General features: G+C 49.2%; 4 protein-coding genes across 4 annotated transcripts; all 4 read right to left on the reverse strand.

The window, feature by feature from the left end:
• Positions 1-344: 344 nt before the first annotated feature.
• ACHE_80076A (uncharacterized protein) lies at positions 345-1595 on the reverse strand (the record flags this gene model as incomplete). The annotated part of the gene is made up of 3 exons (XM_043283406.1): positions 345-432; positions 488-1036; positions 1252-1595. 3 exons carry the CDS (start codon positions 1593-1595, stop codon positions 345-347), a joined length of 981 nt encoding a protein of 326 aa, XP_043140689.1.
• Positions 1596-3522: 1927 nt separating this feature from the next.
• ACHE_80077A (phosphotransferase family protein) lies at positions 3523-4509 on the reverse strand (the record flags this gene model as incomplete). Its single annotated transcript, XM_043283407.1, has 1 exon — positions 3523-4509. One exon carries the CDS (start codon positions 4507-4509, stop codon positions 3523-3525), a length of 987 nt encoding a protein of 328 aa, XP_043140690.1.
• Positions 4510-4916: 407 nt separating this feature from the next.
• ACHE_80078A (transposase) lies at positions 4917-6059 on the reverse strand (the record flags this gene model as incomplete). Its single annotated transcript, XM_043283410.1, has 1 exon — positions 4917-6059. The coding sequence occupies one exon, from the start codon at positions 6057-6059 to the stop codon at positions 4917-4919; it is 1143 nt and encodes a 380-aa protein (XP_043140691.1).
• Positions 6060-7287: 1228 nt separating this feature from the next.
• ACHE_80079A (GMC family oxidoreductase) lies at positions 7288-8970 on the reverse strand (the record flags this gene model as incomplete). Its single annotated transcript, XM_043283411.1, has 2 exons — positions 7288-7745; positions 7812-8970. The coding sequence occupies 2 exons, from the start codon at positions 8968-8970 to the stop codon at positions 7288-7290; spliced, it is 1617 nt and encodes a 538-aa protein (XP_043140692.1).
• Between the last annotated feature and the right edge of the window lie 10730 nt (positions 8971-19700).

The raw sequence follows: 19700 nt of genomic DNA on the forward strand, positions 1-19700 counted from the left end.
ATCTTGTCGGATGAAGCTACATACAGTGCACGCCTTTTAACTCCTGTTCCTCTGGACAACCCCGCTGCGGGGTATCTGATCTATCACATATGCCTCTCGAGAGTCTCGATAGGGGACCTCGATAGGGCCCCATGGTCCCAATATCCTAACACAAGCAATGGTGACTATGGATTGGTCCCTGTTTGAACAAGATTCTATGTTAAACTATAGGAACACTTGTGATGAAGGTGCCCAATTATGTGGATCTCAAAGCTTTCTACCATGTAGTTGAGGAAAGAATTTAGTATGTGGTGGTGATTATTTCGGCGGTGGACTGCGTTAATCCTAATTATTTTATCATACTATTATTCTTCTGGATGCTGCCCGTTTTTGTATCGAAAAAGCCTCGAAAGCTCTCCAATTGGCTTCATTATAATCCCATCGGGTGCATCCCTATTGAATGTCAGTAATATTCATGGAGCGTGGGCGGAACATAGGATAGACCTACTGGCGAGAAACGGGAATTTTGGTATTCATGAAATCATCCTGCTTATCAAACATGGCATCGAGATAATGCAAGTTCAGGAGGTGACCTGAGCCTTCTCTTCTAAATACGGCTCCTGAGAACAAGCTGGTGCTAGTGTACTTTGCCATTGGTGAGGTAAACTCTAGCACTCCAATATTGGCGACGAAGTCTTCACTGTTGGCGTAGTGTTCGATGTATTTGATGACCGGCTCCGTGTCACCTTGCTCCTCCTGCTGTTTTGAGTTGGCATTGCTAGCATCCAGTGGCGGATTTCTGAAATGTCTCGCTGCGTTACCGAAAGTGTAAACTTCTAGCTTGCGCATCGTTTTGTGGGAAAGTTCACCAAAAAGCCAGTCTATGATGGAGCACGCTACGATGCCACCTTGGGAATGGGCGATGAGGACGACCTTCTTGGTATTCTGAGATTTAAGTGCAGCGCGAATTTGAGCACGTCCTTGGCGAATATCTCGAGTCTTATAATCCAAGTCGCGCTGGATGAGGCACTCGACAAGGTCCAAAAGTAAACCCTTGCTATTGGTGAATGCAATCAGTCAATACAAAAACCCATATGAATATATCACAAAAAGAAGTTAAAGGTCACAGACGTTGGGTTATGAATGCCAACTATTTCCCTGCGAAAGATATTGGCTAGCAAGTCCAAATTCGACTGTAGCCAGGTTTGCCTAGCAATGGAGTAACGTCAGCTAGCTTCATGTCAAATGCACCTAGGTATTTTCAGACCATACCCCGTACCAATTCCATTAATGAAGAACCACAGCTCACTCTCGTCGTTAACCGGAGTTCCATCACTTGGTACGCCCACCAAGGATTGTGACGTCGGTGGACCATTGAGCAGTCGCAGGATCACGACAGTCACTAACCAGAAGAGGCCAAAGAATACCACAGGGACAACAACTGGGAAAACCAAAAATGTGGCGAGAAAAATAAGAACCGTTACGATCAGAACAATTTGAACGATAAGTAGAAGGGTATGGAGAATGAGATCTCGTGTGTTGGTAAAATTGGGGTATAGCTCATCTAAGGCACCTGAAGGCCAGGGACGGTGAGGAGTGACAATAAATATCAGCATTTTGGAATATTTAAAAATAGAGCCTGTATCCTCTAAAACGTGACGGAAAGGGTTCGTATCCATATCTGACGGGATCTCTAAGAATGGATTCCCATGGACGTTTTGGTTCGGGCTGTAAGATGACATGGCCGCAAAGGGTACTAAACCATCACAGGGATTTATCAATAGCACGTAACAAAATTCTCTGAATCCAGCTGGTACAAATGGAGTTTATAACTACCAATTAACTTATATAATGCTTGTAGGGGAGCCTGTAAGGTTCAGTTTCGAACTCTTCCAATGATGCCAGCATTGCGTTGAATCTCAGTGACTTAGTCATTAGAGTTTCATGTTTGATCTTTTATAATGAAGTAATCTCTGGAATCGACCGCGATATGCTGATATATTGGGTTAGGATTAACTATCAGATATATTACCAAGATGATTATTAACTGTAAGGCCCGAGTATTAATTCTTCTTGATCGATAGCATGTCTTTTGAGCATTAGCCCGGGTATCAAGCATCTCAAGTTATGTATATGTATTTCCTAGTCTGGCTTTAGTATCAGCTGCTTGTGTGTTCGCTAGGCAAGTAGCTGAAGACTGTCAGACTGGTAGGGGGCTTTGACGGCGAGACTAGACCTTGTCTTTCCTCTTAACTCCGCCTAGAGCTAGAGTTTGAACATCACTCAGTTTGTTGAACGCTTGTTATCCAGCCGTAATAACAATAATAGTAATGGAAATTGCTCTTTCGTGGCATCCATCATCTTCTAGCTAAAAAGGCTAATACTTCTTTACTCTCGATCTAGAAACCTGATGAAAGTCGCCAGGTCAATATCTTGTCAGTCTAGACTTGATAGACGAAACTAAAGTTCAAATAAATTTACTAATGTTAAGTTATCCCTACATATGTATATTTGGGTTTCAGGCAAGCCACCAATAATGCTAGTGGAGTTGAATCCCCTTGTTCCGAGTGTTACCCTGGGCGTAGCCTATCACACTTATATTATATCTCCATAGTTGAACATCCCTAACGTAGAAATATGACAAGTAACAATATCCTAGACCATGGAATCCATATAATCAATCTGATTAAATGCATCGTGTTTAAATCATACACACTGAAATCAAAGTAACTTTGTGCATTGTGATGGCTCAGTGTCTCAGTGAAAGATATCAACAAACAATGCCACCTGAGCAAACAAAGAGAAGCACTTAGCGAGGCCACACAGCACTCATATAAAAGCCCCTTTTCCCGTAGATAGAATTCCTCTTCCTTTTTCTTCCCCAGATTCGATATTTTCGTCGATGGCTACAATAGTCTAGATAGGAATTCAGTTCATTATTATCTACTATTCCGAGCTCGTGACATGCATCATATGTAAGAACATAGCAGGCATTAACAGATAATTATCTCATAATCTTCAAGGTCAGTTCTTTTTTTCAACATGTTTGTGCAATACTAAGCTTGGTCTTTCAAATGTGAACAATAGCAATCGGTAGGCTATATATATAGGGAATTGATACTACCACCACCCTTGCCTTAGAATCTAGGCCACCTATATTTTCTGCCAGCTGTTCCGGCCACCTTTTTCAGGTGTCTATTATACAGTGTTTAACGAAATCGCCTTCACCGCCAAACTTACAAAGATTATTTTTTGGCCCCACTGCCAATATACTAGCGCGGATGCTTCATTCATGAGGCAGCATCAAATATTGGACCCAGTATCCAAAGCTACAAAAGCACTTCAAAAATTTAGAAAATAATATGCCTCCGTCTAAGGTGTTTGTATATGCCCTTGTATTATAAATACTTCTCTATATTTATTGGTGACTGGGATATCGGGGTTATAAAAAGCGTCATTTTATATGGAATACAGAGGTGATCCACTCGCTTGTGGATTACGTTGATACAGTATGCGGATTAAGAAATGTACAAGTTCGACATTTCAGTCCTTTAGCGACAGAAAAAGCTGATCTCGCAACAAATCCACAGGACTTAGTCTATCATCCCCATTCAAGCGATCATCCAACCTCAAGACACATTCACATCGAGCCTGGAGCACTCCTTGCAAGATCTGATTTTCTCCATATCCCACTTCCCTAGCAATTTCTTTTGCAAGATTGTTCCCGACAGTCAGCACCAACCCAGCGATGTCAACAGCAGCATTCCCGATGCCAGCATCTGCCCAATCGAGGATCCCAATTATCCGGCCGCTTTGGGGACTAATGAGGATATGTTCGCCTTTGATGTCGTTGTGAACCAGTGCCGGGCAGTATTCTAGAGACAGGTGCTGTATCTTCTCCAACATGGTGGTTTTCCTCTCCAGTAAACCGTTTATGGGGCCTTGATTTCCAATATCCTTCACAGATACCTGGCCACGCTCCACCAGCCTCGTCCATGCTTCGATCGCAGACTCTCTGAGAAGCTTCAAATCGGGGAATGGAATCAAAGGGATTTTTATCCCCAGTCTTTCTTCTAATCCTTCCACGTTGGCACACTTCAACACAGAAAGAAAACTCTCCAGTCCTTGCACAGTCAACTCGGAAACAGGAGCGCGGTGCAACCCCAACCCTTGGAGCTTGGTTTCAAGCGAAGCTGCATAGTCCCCATCATCGCTCAGCTGCCAGGTTCCGATTGAGAGTGGGATGATATGTTCATCTAGACAGCGAGCCCGGTACTCATCTTGGACGAGTCTGCGCAATGCGATATCACGAGCCTGCATCTCTTGGCCATTGTAAGAGCGAGAACCATCTTCGCGCGGCTTGGTGACTCGGACGATGTAGTCGGGCTTGGAGTCGATGAGGAAAATCATGTGGTCATCGCCTTCAATGGTGGGTTGACGAATCAGGGATATGGAGGCTGGAGGGGACTGGAGGCCTGTTGCTACACATTCCTTCAGTCTGGAAATTGAGAATGGGAGAGTGTCGGGCATGATGAATGAGATGGATTTGTTTTTGTAGCTTGAAGAGGTGAAGGAAGTAGGTGTTATATCCTTCTGGTGTGGATCTTGGCTTGGACATCGGGGTCCCAAAAGAGTATGCGGTTTCCCTTTACAGATGTACTAGACTTGCTCAGTAAGCACGGCTGAGTGCAGTCCTTTGTTTGTCGTGAGCTTCGTTGGTCATTGGCGCTAGTACCTTGGCAGTGGGGCCAAAAAAAATAATCTTTGTAAGTTTGGCGATGAAGGCGATTTCGCTAAACACTGTATTCAGCCAAATAACTCAGAAAGTTAGTTTAAATTCTGGTTTGCTTAGTAAAATAACTGGTTTTTTACTTTCTCCCCATTCAACTCGTTCAACTAAACAATCTACATACATACATTTCCATCCAAGTGTCCAATCAGATGCGTCCATCCTGATACTCAGCGTCTTCCTGACCTCCACGCTGACTACTACGCAGGACCCTTCGATTTCCAATGGCGACCGCGTCTCCACGCCCCCCACGCCCTCTAGTATGACCCTGTCCTCCTCTGCGACTGCGTCCTGGTGGGCGCCCTGGACCAGCTCTACGCCGCCCACACTGCCCATGACCTCCATGACCTCTTTCCTGCGGCGGCAGAATATACTCGAATGCTGATGGCTCTCGCTGGGTTGAGCGGTCAAATATTATGTTGTGCGTGCTCTGCTGTGTGCTCTGCTGTGTGCCCTGCTGCAGGTTCAACGCCTGTGAAGGCTGTACGAAGTTGGCCGCTCCACATGGCCTTCCACGGCGTCGAACAGGTGGTGGGTCCCGCACTAAGAGCAGAGGGTCGATAGGTGGCGCTTCACCGAGCTTGTATAAATGCCACTGCTGGTGGAAAAGCTCAGGTTCAAAGCTCTGATGTGTATCCTGATATTGCTTGATAAGGTGGATGCATGGGAAACCTGTGGTTTCCTTTGATCGGCAGGTGCAGTTTGGTGGAATAAGTGGCTTGCCTTGTCCTTCTGGTAGATAGTAGTGTCTGATGCTCTCCACATGCTTGATCGCCCTCGAGGAGATTAGGTATGTGAGTTTTGTGTACAGTGATGATTGGTTAGTGGCTCTGCGGACCTGTTCAAACGCGATTGCTTGGTCAAGCGTGAAGCTAAGGCTCTCAGGTAGAGAGGCGCCATCTCTGCGAGCGATAGCGACCTGGTCTGAAAGGCGCGGATGTGCTTTCTTTAGCAGGTTCATCTCGATATGCCAAATACAGCTAATAGTCTTAGTATGAGGGAAGACTGTTTTGATAGCTTTGACCAGTGCGCGCTCTTTGTCTGCCAATATTGTACATGGATATGCTAGATTAAGAGAGTCGTAAACTTCTGCAAGACAGCGAAGAATAACTTCATAGTTATCCTCTTTCTCATCCTGAAAAAAGGCGAATGCGATATAGCAGGTCTGTCCAGTAGATGCTGAACCCACAATATCAAGTAGCGGAAGCCCGTATCGGTTAGTTTTGTATGTGCAGTCCATCGAAATCACCCATGGATGACGCCTTATCATCTCTAAACCAGTTCGATGCATACAGAACAGAGCAGTTAGGTGGCCATCATTGTCAAGCTCACGTCTGAATATCCAGTCATTATCCTTTGGAAGCTCATCAAAAGCGCTTGAATAGGTGTTCGACCGGCTAGAAACTCTGTACTGAGCTTCTTTCGGCGGTTATAGATATCGATTATAGATAGAGCACAGCCTGAATCCTCCTCCCGAAGCCCAGTTAGGATCTGACGCGTAGTGTAACCCTGCCGAATATTATGATCAATGATTGATGCCTTTGCAAGAAGCTCCTGGGTTCGGTGGATATGCTGGGTCGATGAAGGAGCAGGACCATGGTTATGGAGCGTCTTCTCGTATGTGATCTCCCACTTATTTGTTTGCCGTAGTCGGACAGAAATATCAAAAGGACAGCCAATCGCAAGAGTCGTAGTCTTCCGAGCGCGATTATCCTCATCCTGCCGCAGTTGGTATAGCCTCCCGCGAGTGCAGCACAACCGAACGATCTTCTTATACCGTTTTTGGAGTAGGACCTAAAGGTTGATACAAAGTAACCCCCATCTCGCGTGAACCAGTGGATCATAGCCATCGCGAGCGCGAGACTATCGTACTGCTCCTCGTTAGGCGGAGGTCGCATTATAGGCATAGTAGGAAGCGTCTCAGAGAAAGACCGGTTGGCCGAAGCTGAAGACAATGCTTTATTTAGTATTAAACATCTCTCTAAAGAAAAAACTTACCTGATTCGCCATCATAATCAACATCAGGTGTACAAAGAGAAGGCTAATAGGCAAAGACGCCATAATAAGCCAAGGGGGAGCTCGGTTGGAGAGTAGGATAGATATAGAGTGAGATAGGGCAGATAGAAAAATAATAAGCGGTGAGAAAAGCGGTGGGTGATTTATCGATCTAGGCCTATTTAGGGAAATATGCCTGAATTCAGGTTAGGGGTGGTGGGAGCAGTAAAGGGGGGTGGTGGTAGTATCAATTCTCTATATCTATGGATCGAAATTCACGAATTCGGTTGTTATTCATTTATTCTACCACACTTCTTCCAGCCTTGAAGATACCTCGTCACTTTCCTGACTAGCGTTAGAGCGTTGTGACAAAAGGTACGATTGTAAAATGCCCGCTTTCCACTTGACTAGAGTCCAAACGATAGTCAATTTCAGAATTTTGTCCAAAGCGTGAGGTTATCGTAACTATCATTATTGATATTCAACAGGGCTCAGATATTTCCATCCACTCCGCAGTTCGACGTTCATAAATTCGCCGTCATACGTCCATTCTCACCCGCCCTAATCATCTCACTCAGCTTATATGCCATAGCTCCAATGGGAGCAGTCGGATGCCCACTGATCTGCTCGGGGAACACGCTCGCATCGAGCACCCGCAACCTTCCAACCCCATGCACGCGACACTGCGTATCGACGACGCTGGTCGCAGGCGACGTTCCCATGCGCGCTGTCCCCACAGGATGATATAGTGTGAATGCTTTCTCCTTCAACCATTTGGTTAGATCCTCGTCTGAGATCTGCTCGATATCGCTGCTTGAATACGGCCACCAGTATGACCAGGGGTTATCGTCAGACGACACCGGCTCGAGGTACTTGGCCAGCGCGGGGCTGCGCATAATCCGTAGGCAGACCCTGAGACCGGAAAGTAGCACCTTGAGGTCGTTGTTTTCCTCATCGGAGAGGTAATTGGGGTCGATGCGTGCTGTGATAGTCGTTTAGTGCCTGACTGGGGTTAAGCGTGCTATTTTTGGGGGGGGGAGGGACTTACGCGGATCAAAGGCGTCCTTGCTTTGCAGAGTTATCGTCCCCTTGCTCTGTGGACGAAGGCAACAGCATCCAAGTGTAAAGACGTTGACTCCCGGCGGTGCGGGCTCCTCGCCATGGTGGATGAACGCCATGGGCGCACCAACTATCTCGATATCAGGCCCGATTGATCCCGACGTGTTGTCCTTGGGCGTGTTCCTGCCCGGAAACTGATGCTCGTTGGACCGGATGAAGGCTGCTGCTTCGCCCGCGTTGTGCGTCAAGGGTCCGCTGCCCAGGACCAGCCACCGCACGAGGGCTGGGAGAGCGTGCAACAGGTTGCCTAGGTAGTCCAGTGTTGTGCCCGGTTTGGCTTTGCATGAGATGGGGGTTGGAACCAGATGGTCTTTGAGGTTCTTTCCGACGGACTCATTGACCTTCACAATGGGGATGCCGTGTTTGTTGAGCTCCTCTTCTGGCCCGATACCGCTTAGCAGCAGGATTTGTGGCGTGTTGGTTGCGCCCCCACAGAGAATCACTTCTCTGTGCGCGTGCACTTCGAAAAGCTCACCTCCGCGTTTGGTTTGGAGTTCTACGCCGATGATGCTGGGTACAGGGCCGCTGAGTCGATCAACAAGCAGACGAGTGACCTGTGCGCTGCATGCGATCGTCAGGTTGGGTCGTTTGCGCACCTCGGGCGTCAAGTATGCCGTGGCGAAGGAGGACCGCCGGCCCTTGCCATCGATGAATGTCTGCAATCGCGTCGCTCCCAATGTACCCTCGGGCGTGTTGATATCGGCCGTCAAGGGAATCCCTACGTCCTTGCATGCGGGCAGAAAGCCCTTATCCCCAATCTCCGACAGCCACGAGTACCCCGTCTCCCAGTGGCCCTTGTCACCACGATGCTTGGCATCGATAGCCGGCCGCGCTGCGTTGGGAGTGAACCGCTCCATGGCGCGGAAGTAAGGCTGCAGGTCGTCGTAACCCCAGCCTTCGCAGCCGTGGCGGACAACCCACTCGACGAAATCGGATTTGGATGCGTGGTGGTAGATCATGGCGTTCATGGAGGTGGACCCGCCCAGCATCCGTCCCCGAGGCCAGTAAAATCTCCGTGATGCGACCCCTGGCTGCTCGGTCGTGTAATAGTCCCAGTCATGCTCCGTGTGGAAGAGTTTCGAGAACATGAGTGGGACTTTGCTCTCGAGGATATTGGTGTTATCGCCCCCTGCTTCGAGGACGAGGACGGAGATTTTGGGGTCCTCGGACAGTTTGCTGGCCAGGACGCAGCCTGCTGCTCCTGCACCCACAATTACTTTTTATTTGGGTAAAGCTCGTCAGTGGTCTAGAATTATTCAATTGAGTATGGAGTGAAGCTCACCATAATCATATCCTTTTAACGACCGCTGCGCAGCCGCATAGGTAGCGGGAGGGCCCGTCTTCAACTGGGGCGTCACATTATTATTTAATCAAGTTTATTGTCCATACCGAGCCCTAGAGCTATGACAGACCATGATTCATGGACTGGAGGCTAGCAGCTATTCTACAGTCTCTTGTCCCTATGAGTTCCTAAGGCGGTGCCCTCTTCTTATAAGCTTTCCAATCCTTTTCCTCGCCCCAGACCGCCTGTATGCGCAGGGCTTTCGAGCGGAGTGCTCTCCTTGTGTTTCGGAGCAGGATGGGTGTCGCCTAGGCTGACTCTCAGCTTAGGCTACCCTGCCTGCTACCCTTCTCCTGTTCTAATTGCCTCCTCCAGTGCTTCCAGTCCCCATTCATCGTGTCTTCGGGCCCTCTCCGTCGTTCTCTGTAGGTGTGCTCGGGGGAGAGCTACACTGGTGCTGGCTAGGAATTTTAGCAGCGCCCTGGTAGCTCTGGGCTCCCCTAAAAGTCGTCCTTGTGGGTGCTCCTCTGCGGCGGTGGGTCTCATAACCCCGTTTGTCTCCAAATCCTTGTAGAGCTTGCTCCGTTGGTGTCGCCATTGCCGGCATTCAAAGAGAAGATGGTGTATTGTCTCCCTTGATATACCGCATCCCTCACAGGTTGCATCCTCCCGGACCTGGATCTGATGTAGGTATGTTCCTATGGCTGCATGTCCTGACTTCAGTTGAAAATAACGGCTTGCTAGGTGTTTGGGAGCTATTGCAGCTGCCGGGTCGAGCCGCCAGTTCCTCTGTGGCCTGTATGTTCGTTGACCTTGTTGGGATCGCTGTCCAAGTTCTTTGTTGAGCCATCTCTGCCTTTGTGCTATAATGGCTTCTGTTTGGGCTCTACAGGTGAAGGCCAGGGATATTTCTCTTGGGCCTCTTCCTGGTGGCTTACTGGCTGCCTGTTTTGCTGCCTGGTCAGCTCTCTCATTCCCTTCTATTCCTGCATGTCCCGGCACCCATTGGATAGTGGTTTGGCAACCTCGGGCATGTAGTCTCTTGGCTATAGCATGTGCTTGGATCACTAATGCTTGGCCTGGACCTGGCTGGGTGTGTCGCATCCTTGCAATGGCAGCTTGGGAGTCCAACAGGATAGTGACTGGTCTTTGATCCCCCACTTTCTCTGCTAACTGGAGTGCTCGCACAACGCCCAGAAGCTCTGCATCAAAGACCTCATATCCCTTGCCTAATGGGAACCCCCGGGTCTTCCATGTTCCTCCCGGCTCTCGCCAAGCAATCCCTGCCCCACTTTTGCCATTCTCTAATCTTGATCCATCTGACCAGATTGCTAGCTCTGGAGGGAGAGATTGCGCTGCTACTAGGGCCTCTGGACCTGGTAGCATCTCTATTTGGCCTGGGAACTGGCTACTGGTTGTCTGTGTTGTGCTCTCAAAGCCCCCAGATGGGTCCACTGGTAGAATATTGGCTAGTTGTCGAGCAAGGTGTTGTCCCAGGGACCATCGGCCTCGGTTGTTTCTCTCAGCCCATTGTCGGTTCCCTGGGGTCTGTTCCCCAGGTTGGGTGTGCTGATCCCCTTCCCGGAAGCTCACTGGGAGGATCTCCTTAGCTGGGTGTTTCTCCGGTAAGCTGAGCAGCCGGGTAGTGTATTTCAATTGTCGGGCCTCCAGTAGGGCCTCTGCTGGTGCCAGGCCCGCTTCGTGAACCAGTGGCCCTACAGGAGTGGATTTCAACATGCCGGTGATTGCACGGGCCTGTCGATTGATCATGAGCTGTATACCCACTAGCCGATCCTTCTGGCCCTGCCACCAGAGCTCTGCTCCGTACAGGGCTACTGATTGCACTGCTGCTACTTGAACCTGACGAGCTAGCCCTGGGGCAAGTCCATGACTCTGGCATAGGCGTTGTACTCTGTTTTCTGCAGCCCGTGCCTTGCGCATACAGGTCTGATAGTGGGCTTTGAGATTCAGCCCAGAATCAAGCCAGACACCAAGCCATCGCGTTGCCTCTAAGTTGAAGGGCACACAGTGGCCATCTACCTCCACTCGTGCTCGTTGAATCTGATCTTTCAGTTCCCGGCCCCGTTTGCGAGTAAGTAGGACTGCTTCTGTTTTCCCTGCATCAAACTGGACCACATTACCATGCCCCCACTCAATGGCCACCTTGGCAGCTTCTTGCAGCTTCTTGCAGACCTCTCTAACCGAATATCCTGGAGCGAGCAGGCCTATGTCGTCTGCAAATGAGAGACACTGGATACCATTCACTCTCCTCTCAATTGCATCAAATACACCGCTGAGGTAGATAATGAAGAGAATTGGTGACACTGGCGAGCCCTGTGGCACCCCTGAGTTAACTGGATGTGCTGGGCACTGTGTGTTGTCAATCTGTAGCTGTACCCATCTGTCGGTCAAGAAGGACTGTACCCATCGGATCAGATCCCCATCTAGGTTGAATTCAATCAGTCGGGCTATCAGTCGGCTTGGGTTCACATGGTCGAATGCTCCCTTCACGTCAAGGAATAGTGCTCCCATAAGTTGTTGGAGTTTCCAGGCTTCATGGGTGTTCTGTATTAGACATGCCACTGCGTCAATTGCACTCCGTTGCTTGCGACTTCCCATCTGTCCTGGGTGTAGTACTCCCATAGTCTCACAGTGGTGGGCAATAGCATCTGCCGCTATCTTTTCAACCACCTTCCCTAGGCAGTTTAGTAAGCTAATCACCCGGTAAGCCTTCACAGCTGTGTAGTCTGGTTTATTAGGTTTCCTTAACAGAATACCCTTCGCTACCTTCCATACTGGTGGATGTAGACCCAACCGGAAACATTGTCGGGCCAGAGCAACAATTCTAGGGCTGTCCCATTCCCACAAGAGCCGGAGGGCTCGAAAATTCAAATGATCGATTCCTGGAGCCTTCTGTACTGCCTGGTGAAACAGAGCATGTCTCACTATTTCTTCATCCACCTGACTATGCCAGGACCCTTGGGAGATCTTAACTTCCTGGCTATCTCCTGGTACCTGGGGGAAGGCTGTTTCCCGAATTAGGGCCTCTTTTTCCTCAAGGGAGCTGGCTAGCTGCCCCTGGGGTCCATGCAGGGTTGGCGTAGTTGTAGCTGTTCTGGGCTTTGTGTATTTCAGGGCTTGCCAGCATCTCACTGTGTCCACAGAGCCAGGGTGGGTAGTTGTCCCTTCCAGGAAGGTTTCCCAGCAGGTGCGTTTCGCTCGTCGGATGGCTCGATAGTAGTTATTTCGGACCTCTCTCAATTCTGTTGTAGAGATCTCTTGACCCTGCCATGCCCGTCTTGCCTGACTGTAGGTCCTACGGGCCTCTTTAATCTCCGTTCCCCACCAGCGTTTTGATAGTGGAGTCACCCGTAGTTGTTTTGCATGTCGATTTAATACTGCTGTCAGGGCCTCCTGGATCCATGTGGCTCCCCCAGCTAGGTCTTCTGATGAGCAAGAGTCCCCCAAACAGGGTCTAGATTCTGTTCTTGCTTGCCAATCCCCCCTGGATTCTTCCAGGGCTTGTGGGTTGGCTTGAAGCGTCTGGATCTGCCACCCTGTTACATCCTGTGAGGGCGTTGTGGGTATTCGCTCCAGAGAGGTCCATTCCATGACTATCAGTTCATGATCTGAACCAGTTGGGTGGTCTTGGTCAATCACCCATGTTTCCAGAGGCCCCATACTAACCGTGGTTAGAGCCAAGTCGATAATTGAGATCCCTGGAGTTCTTTTCGGTCGAGTGGAAACTCCTAGCTCATTGTTGATGTAGAGACCTGCTTCGTCTATCAAGTTCTCTAGCGGTCTGGCGTTCACACGGGCTCTTGCTAGAGGGTTCCATAGTGGGCTATGGGCGTTGAAATCTCCCACAAGCAGGCATCTTCCCTCAAGGACTTGGTCCCATTGCACATCCTCTAGTGCTCTTCTCTGTCTCTCATTCCCCCCATGCCAACAATGGCCGATTCCTAACCAATTGTCATAGCAGTTGATTATCCTGGTTCTTCGTGCTTTTTCCCGGGCCCGATTTAACTCCCATACATCCATTACCATGAGATATGGGTGATCAAGGAGATCTGTTCGGGCCTCCACAATCATTTCATTCAATATATCCCGCCGGATTGCTACTGCCACTCGCCGGTCTCGAAGAGATCCTGCTTCTGGCCAATATATCTGATATCCTCCATGTCGGAACTCCATATCAATATATGGTTCCTGTAGGCATGCTAGTCCCACCCCTAGCTCCAGTCCTGCCTCCAAAGCCGCAACAGTGACTGCATAAGTCTTGCGGCAATTATGTTGGAGTAGTCGCATTAGTGGGCCATTGACTGCCCTGGGGTGTCGGTGCCCCTCATCTCAGTGTCCTCTTGGCCTGTTATCAAGCTGGGCCCCAGATATCGTTGGGTCTGGGGGCTGTTAGGAGCTGAGCTGCTCCGTGGTCGTGATTGGTGCTGGTTTCGGTTGACCACACTGAAAGCGAATCCTGGTGAGCTCAGAATAGCTGGTTCCACACTGGTCATTTGCTGAGGTCTCTCAGCCAGTTGGGATATGTCCTTAGACTCCACAGTTCTCTTTCTCAGTTCCTTCCTCACTGCTCGCTTGGCTGGGCAATTCCCTACTGTTGCGGGGTGTGGGCCTCCACAGGTGCCACATTTGGCCGGGATGTGTTTACAGGCGGTTCCTGGTTTGGCTGGGCAGTCTACCACCCGGCAGACATGTTCAGTGCCCTCATGGGGCCCCGCGCATATAAAGCAGCACGGTGGGTGGTCACCACAGGCCTTGAAGCTTCGGTGGCCTAGCTGGCAGCACCTGGGGCAGACTGTATCCACTCCTGTTTCCCAGTATTGCTCCGTCTTATATCGGGACCCCCCAAAGCGAATGCCGTTGATAAGAAGCCTTCGAGCCTCCTCTAGTGAGCCAACTGTAATAACAATAGTTGAGCACTTTTGGTTGCTGGTGTGTAGCTCTTTTGAGCTCCGGAGCCATGTTGGGTTCCTCTTCAGCTGGTATTCAGTCCCCAGCTCAATCTCTTCACGGGCCAGAACCAGGCCACAGGTGAGATAACGTTTAATTGGGACCCCATGGACCTTGACACGGTACCATTGCTCAGGTAGCTCGACTGATATCACTGCTGGATCCGCCTGCCGAGCTGCAGTGACCAATAGGTCTTTATAGTCAGGTAGGAGCATAGAGCCTAGGGTACCTTTCTCCAAAAGGATTGTGATCGCTCCAGTGTTGGTATATCCTGCGTCCACTACCCGGATGAATGCTGGGAAGTGTGCCTTTGCTACTGCTCGGTTGATGGCCAGAATGATATCCTCTCTCTCTGATCTTGGGGCAGCCTTGCCTCCCTCCCGGCGAAATAGGAATCTCCGGGGCGTCACATACTGAAGCGGATTAAAGACTGGATTCCGACCCATGGCACAAAATAAGGGACAATAGAGGTTACTTTTGCGGAGATTATCTCTCGTTTATCTCTCGCGCGCCACCTGGGCGCATTTATACCCCGAGGCTGAATCGGTCGACACTAGCGCCTGTCTAGCTGAGAAATCGCAAGAAATACCCGCTTTGAACAGATCTTCAACGCTATTCCCAGCCCGGACGGCTTGGTGAGGGGAAAGAGTCTATATGGCATCGCAGGATAAGAATTGCCATAGGGCGACCCTCATCTCCTACATGACTTGGCAGGGAACTATGGTTTACCGTAGGGCACCCGACATCGAAAGCAGCAGAGCGATGCACGATCTCGTCACATGACCAAAAGCCATGGTTCTACGAGTGTGAAGTGGATAACTCGGAGGAATTAGGGAGTCGATATTCCGGACTGCACGAGACCTTTTATGGAAGAGAATCTTTAATTATTGAAAGGAGTGACATTGGCCATCTAACGCCACGAGATGAGTGCTTGAGTGCTTGACTATCTATCATCAAATCGCAGTTGCTATATGAAGGATCTTTCGGCGTCGCCTATCGGGCCTACCATTTATCCATCCGGTTCTCGAGTGAAATGGGGCCGGAGCGCGGAGGAGTTGATTATCCGCGACTAGCGAGGCCTAGTTTCAATGAAAGGAAATTCTCACCTATACGCATGTACACAAGTGCTTCTAGAGTGCTTGTCTATATAAATGTTGTTCATGAGGTAGAACGAAGTACTTTTTAATTGCTTTTGAAGTACTTGCTGGTCAGTTCCAGATTTAATACTCACGGCGACAACAACATGGACCAAGGTGTAAGGGGCTAGGCCCGAAAGCTATTGTTTAGCTATATACAAAAAGGATTCGATGGAGAAAGAAAGAAGGAGAGAGGGAGATGCTAGTATATAAAGGCTCGCGTAAATGTATGCCCGACGCGTCGGAGGCGTCCAACAGAGTTGTCACGTGCTTGCGAGGACCTGTTCCGTATCCTATCACAAGTGCTGGATGGTATGGACACTGGGGTGCTTGGAAGCAGGAGTCCACCCGCGGCCATCTCTGCCTCCCCAGGCATGAAGTTTTTGATGCAGAGGCCACTGCGGCATATGAAGGACTAAAGGCCGCCTGTGATAGTGCCCAGGCCCCCTACACACAGAATCTATACGTCCTCCTTGACAACCAGGAAGTGGCACAGCAGTTACAGGGCTCCCCCAGAGGCTTCAGTCAACACACCATCTTGGCCTTCCAAGAGGTTGTAAACGCCTGGCCCACCAGGTCCCCACGATGTCAGGCCATTCAGCCCGGGCAAGTCTATGTCCACTGGATCCCCAGACATGCTGGCATCACAGGGAACGAACTGGCTGATGAACAAGCAAAGAAAGGTGCCAGACTGATCCCACAGACCAATGCCCCTCCAGCAAGGTATGCCTGGGCTCACCGGACTCTGAAGGAGATTTTCTGGCGACGATTTCGATCATATTGGATTGAGAATGCGCCACAACAATATCAGGATCTCTCCATTGGCCTGCATAAACGACCCCATGAACTTTCCCTCCCCAGGGTTACCCTCGGTCGTCTCCTTGCTGCCCGGTCGGGCCATGGAGACTTTGCCCAGTATCATGAGCGCTTTGGACATGAAGATGCAAAATTAGAGTGCTCATGCAGGCGCCCAAAGACCGCCCACCACTTCTACTACTGCCGGAAGGGCCGTAAGGCCTCCCCACAGCCATGGGGTAACCGGCAGGTGGATGAGATTCTGCGCTCTAAGTCAGGAACAAAGGATCTCCATGATTGGTTGCAGAGGTCAAACTTTTACGGCACAATATGCCCAGCACACTGACCTCAAACTCCCAACCCAAAAAATCTCTCTCCCGCTCCCTTTTCACCTCTTTCTCCCCCCCCCTTCCTCCCCCTGAATGAATGTATAGCGCTGTTTATGCAGCTCAACAGTTTTTCGGCAAGCTCCTGCGTGGGAGTCTTTGCCAGGATGTATAATATAATTAGCGTAGCTACCAGATAGGCGGTTTCGCTCCGTTGGTCGTATGTCCCGCTCCGAGACCAGAGCCTCACCGCCTCAGTGGAAGGACTCGCCCCCCCCCGAGGTATATAAAATAGGCACACACTCTCTCTCCGACAGCAGCAGATCTAATTATCCTCTTCCTCAAACACATGGACAATTACTCCATCAATGTTCTTCAATCTTTCAATGCCATCTTCATTGAGCCTAAAATTGAGTCAGAAAATTAGGACCAGTCCATTCATAAGATATGTAGAAATAATAGTATTTGAAGGAAGGGTGTAATGGGCCGGAGCCTTGCTATCTAATATATAGATATGTACAAAAGAACTCGTTGGGGAAAGGAAAGAAAGAAAGAAAGACACGCTGGCGGTGGATTTATATACTCGTGATCAGGTGATCTACGATCACCTGACTTCGGCACGCTCTTGTGAATAGCTTCAATCGAGAACCATTTATGGTTCGAGGTGCCTTTCGGGCCTAGCCCGTTACAAAGGGTCATACTTAATGTCAAATATAATTGGAGGTAATGTCATGGTTGAGGAGTAGTCGCAGGTTCCAGTTAATTCTTCAAATATCCTGAGATTGTCAGCCATAGCGCATTTCAACAAGTCCCTCGGACCTTTCTGCTCTAACATACCTATCAACCTCTTTGTCTTTCTCCTCCCATTTTTCTTCATTTTCAAACCGGATTTGAACATTCTATATGTAAATTAATATTAAGAGCGGTTGTCAAGGTTGTATTATATAACCCACCTTTAGAGACATTGTCGGATAGCAGAAGGCTTGTTGAATATGATATCCAGAAATCTTTGCAGCACTGGCTTGATAATTACTGTGACTCTAGAAAAACGGTACTTATGGGCTGATGTCCTAGGAATATTTAGCTACACATACAGTTCATCATGCATATGGGCCCAGTTTTGCCTCAGCCAACTCATTACTCATCATTAATCATGGGCAACTAACGTAACCCACAAGCGGGTCGCGCACTTCCGCACTTTCTACGTATCTCATATGAAGAGGGGATTGACTGCACAGCCTTGTTACGTGGAGCCAAGGCTGCCACGATTTAGAAGGTTTGATCACGGGAAAGGAAACACGTAGGCGCAAGGAAATGAATCTGCATTACTGCCCCTAAGAAAGGCTATGGGCTGCTGTCTCCAGAACTAATCGCTGGCCTCCTGAATGTGAGGCCAATGTAGAAGCTATATAGACACTGTATAGTGGCGGACATATGCACGCCAAGATGAGCTGAGTCCATCAGCCGCACGAGCTGAGGCCACCAACTGCATTCCGTCCTAACACCGCCACACAGTATGCCAGGAAAAACAACAATACTGGTGCACACAAATAGATAACTTTACTGATAGCCAAGACATATTCAGAGCAATCAAGTAGAACAGGACAAAGTGAGACGGCTCAGCTCAGCGCCTGCCACAGAAGAAAAAGGTGATGGTCAAGCGAAAAACGGCCCACTTATGTCAAATAGTTTTTTAAAAGTACTATTTGATTTTGCATGGCTCTGCTCACCCACTGATCGCCCCAACACTCACCCTCAACTCTGAAGGCATCACCTCGATCACCTGCATTTGACTAGCGCTCACCAGGTCATCACCCTTAGAGCGGCAACGAGAAAAGGGCAAAAACGACGGTTGACCGAGATTAACATGTGGCTTGTGTACGGTTAATAGTCGGGTGGGTGCCCTATAGAGGGGTGCGATATTCTACGGCCACTCCACCCGGTGCGAAACCCCCCGGTCCAAGCGCTGGCATCATCAATCTGACGGTCAATTGAATTCATCTAGATTAAGTTCGGGTGAAGTTCCAGTCCGCTTCTGGGATCAATCTGGGTCCACAGAGCTTGCTCAAAGCTCCTTGGAGCACAGCAGCAAGGTGAAGTGCATAGCTCAATTTTCAATGAAGCGACAGTAGCAAGGTCTCAATGTCTCAATATTCCAGATGACCCGTCGGCCATCCCGAGGGGAGTGGACGGCGCCATACTGGGAAAGGGCAATGGTCGGGTAACGGCATCCTGGTAAGAGGACAGTGAATCGGCGAGGCAGAGAGGAGGGGAAAAGAGAAGAGAAAGTGCGTAGTCCTTTGAGGGAGATATGTCGGGCTTTTATAGATGCAACGGATGCGTTGAGGCGGCATGTGAGCGGCCTAAAAGCGGCGCGAGGCGGCGCTATCGCTGACGCAGTAGGCGCCATACCGCAAAGGGCAATGGTATTCCTGTCAACGGCAGGCGGTAAGGCTCGGCAGAAGCGCGGTTCAATGGGTGCCGTTTCTGGCGCCCCGCTAACCGTCACAACATTAACCTGATTTAGTTTGTGGGCACCAGGTTGTCTATTAATATAAATAGTGCTTAAGACACTCTACTATGCTATTGTAATTGACAAAATCCAAATTTTCATCCATGAGACATAAGAATGATAAGATGGCTCTGCCGAATAGCCTGGCGAGGCAGCGGATATTATCTTCCGGTTCTTAGATGCCGGCACTGGTTATGATGCCAAGCAAGCCAAAAAGAATGGAACCTTATCCGATGCCACATGGGACTGCTGGGACTTTCAGGCCAATAAGTTGTCCACCAATCCAGCAAAATTCCTCCGTCTTTTGTAAGTACAGCGATTGGCGAATAATAAAGTCTGTATTGACGGTTGACTTTTTTCTCCTTTACTTAGTGTCTTTCTTGTTGGTCAAAAACAGAAGCATACATTACGCCTTGATGTGAACAGAGATCAGCTTCATAAAGAGCTACCAAAAGGCACAGTCAAAGATCTCCTGGAGACCTGCGGGCTTTCTGACGATATTGAAGACGCGTTCAAAGGATTCATCAATGTCGCAACGGCGAATGGCAGCGAGAAAATCAATCACCAAATCCGTTGCACTCGCCTATTACTCAAGCATTGTTCGTTCTCATGATACAGAGGGCTTAGGTATGAACCAGATCGAGGAAACCAATTTTATAAATCCCACACTAACAGTTATTGATAGGCCTATGGTCCTTGCGGACAGTGACTGAACGATGGACAAGATGCCAGGATGATTGGGTCTGTCCATATTTCTACAGCCTCATGAGTTAGAAGCTACGAAGCCAACAAACAACTC

Source organism: Aspergillus chevalieri, chromosome 8, assembly GCF_016861735.1.
Source record: "Aspergillus chevalieri M1 DNA, chromosome 8, nearly complete sequence".
In the NCBI taxonomy this organism is placed as follows: domain Eukaryota; kingdom Fungi; phylum Ascomycota; class Eurotiomycetes; order Eurotiales; family Aspergillaceae; genus Aspergillus; species Aspergillus chevalieri.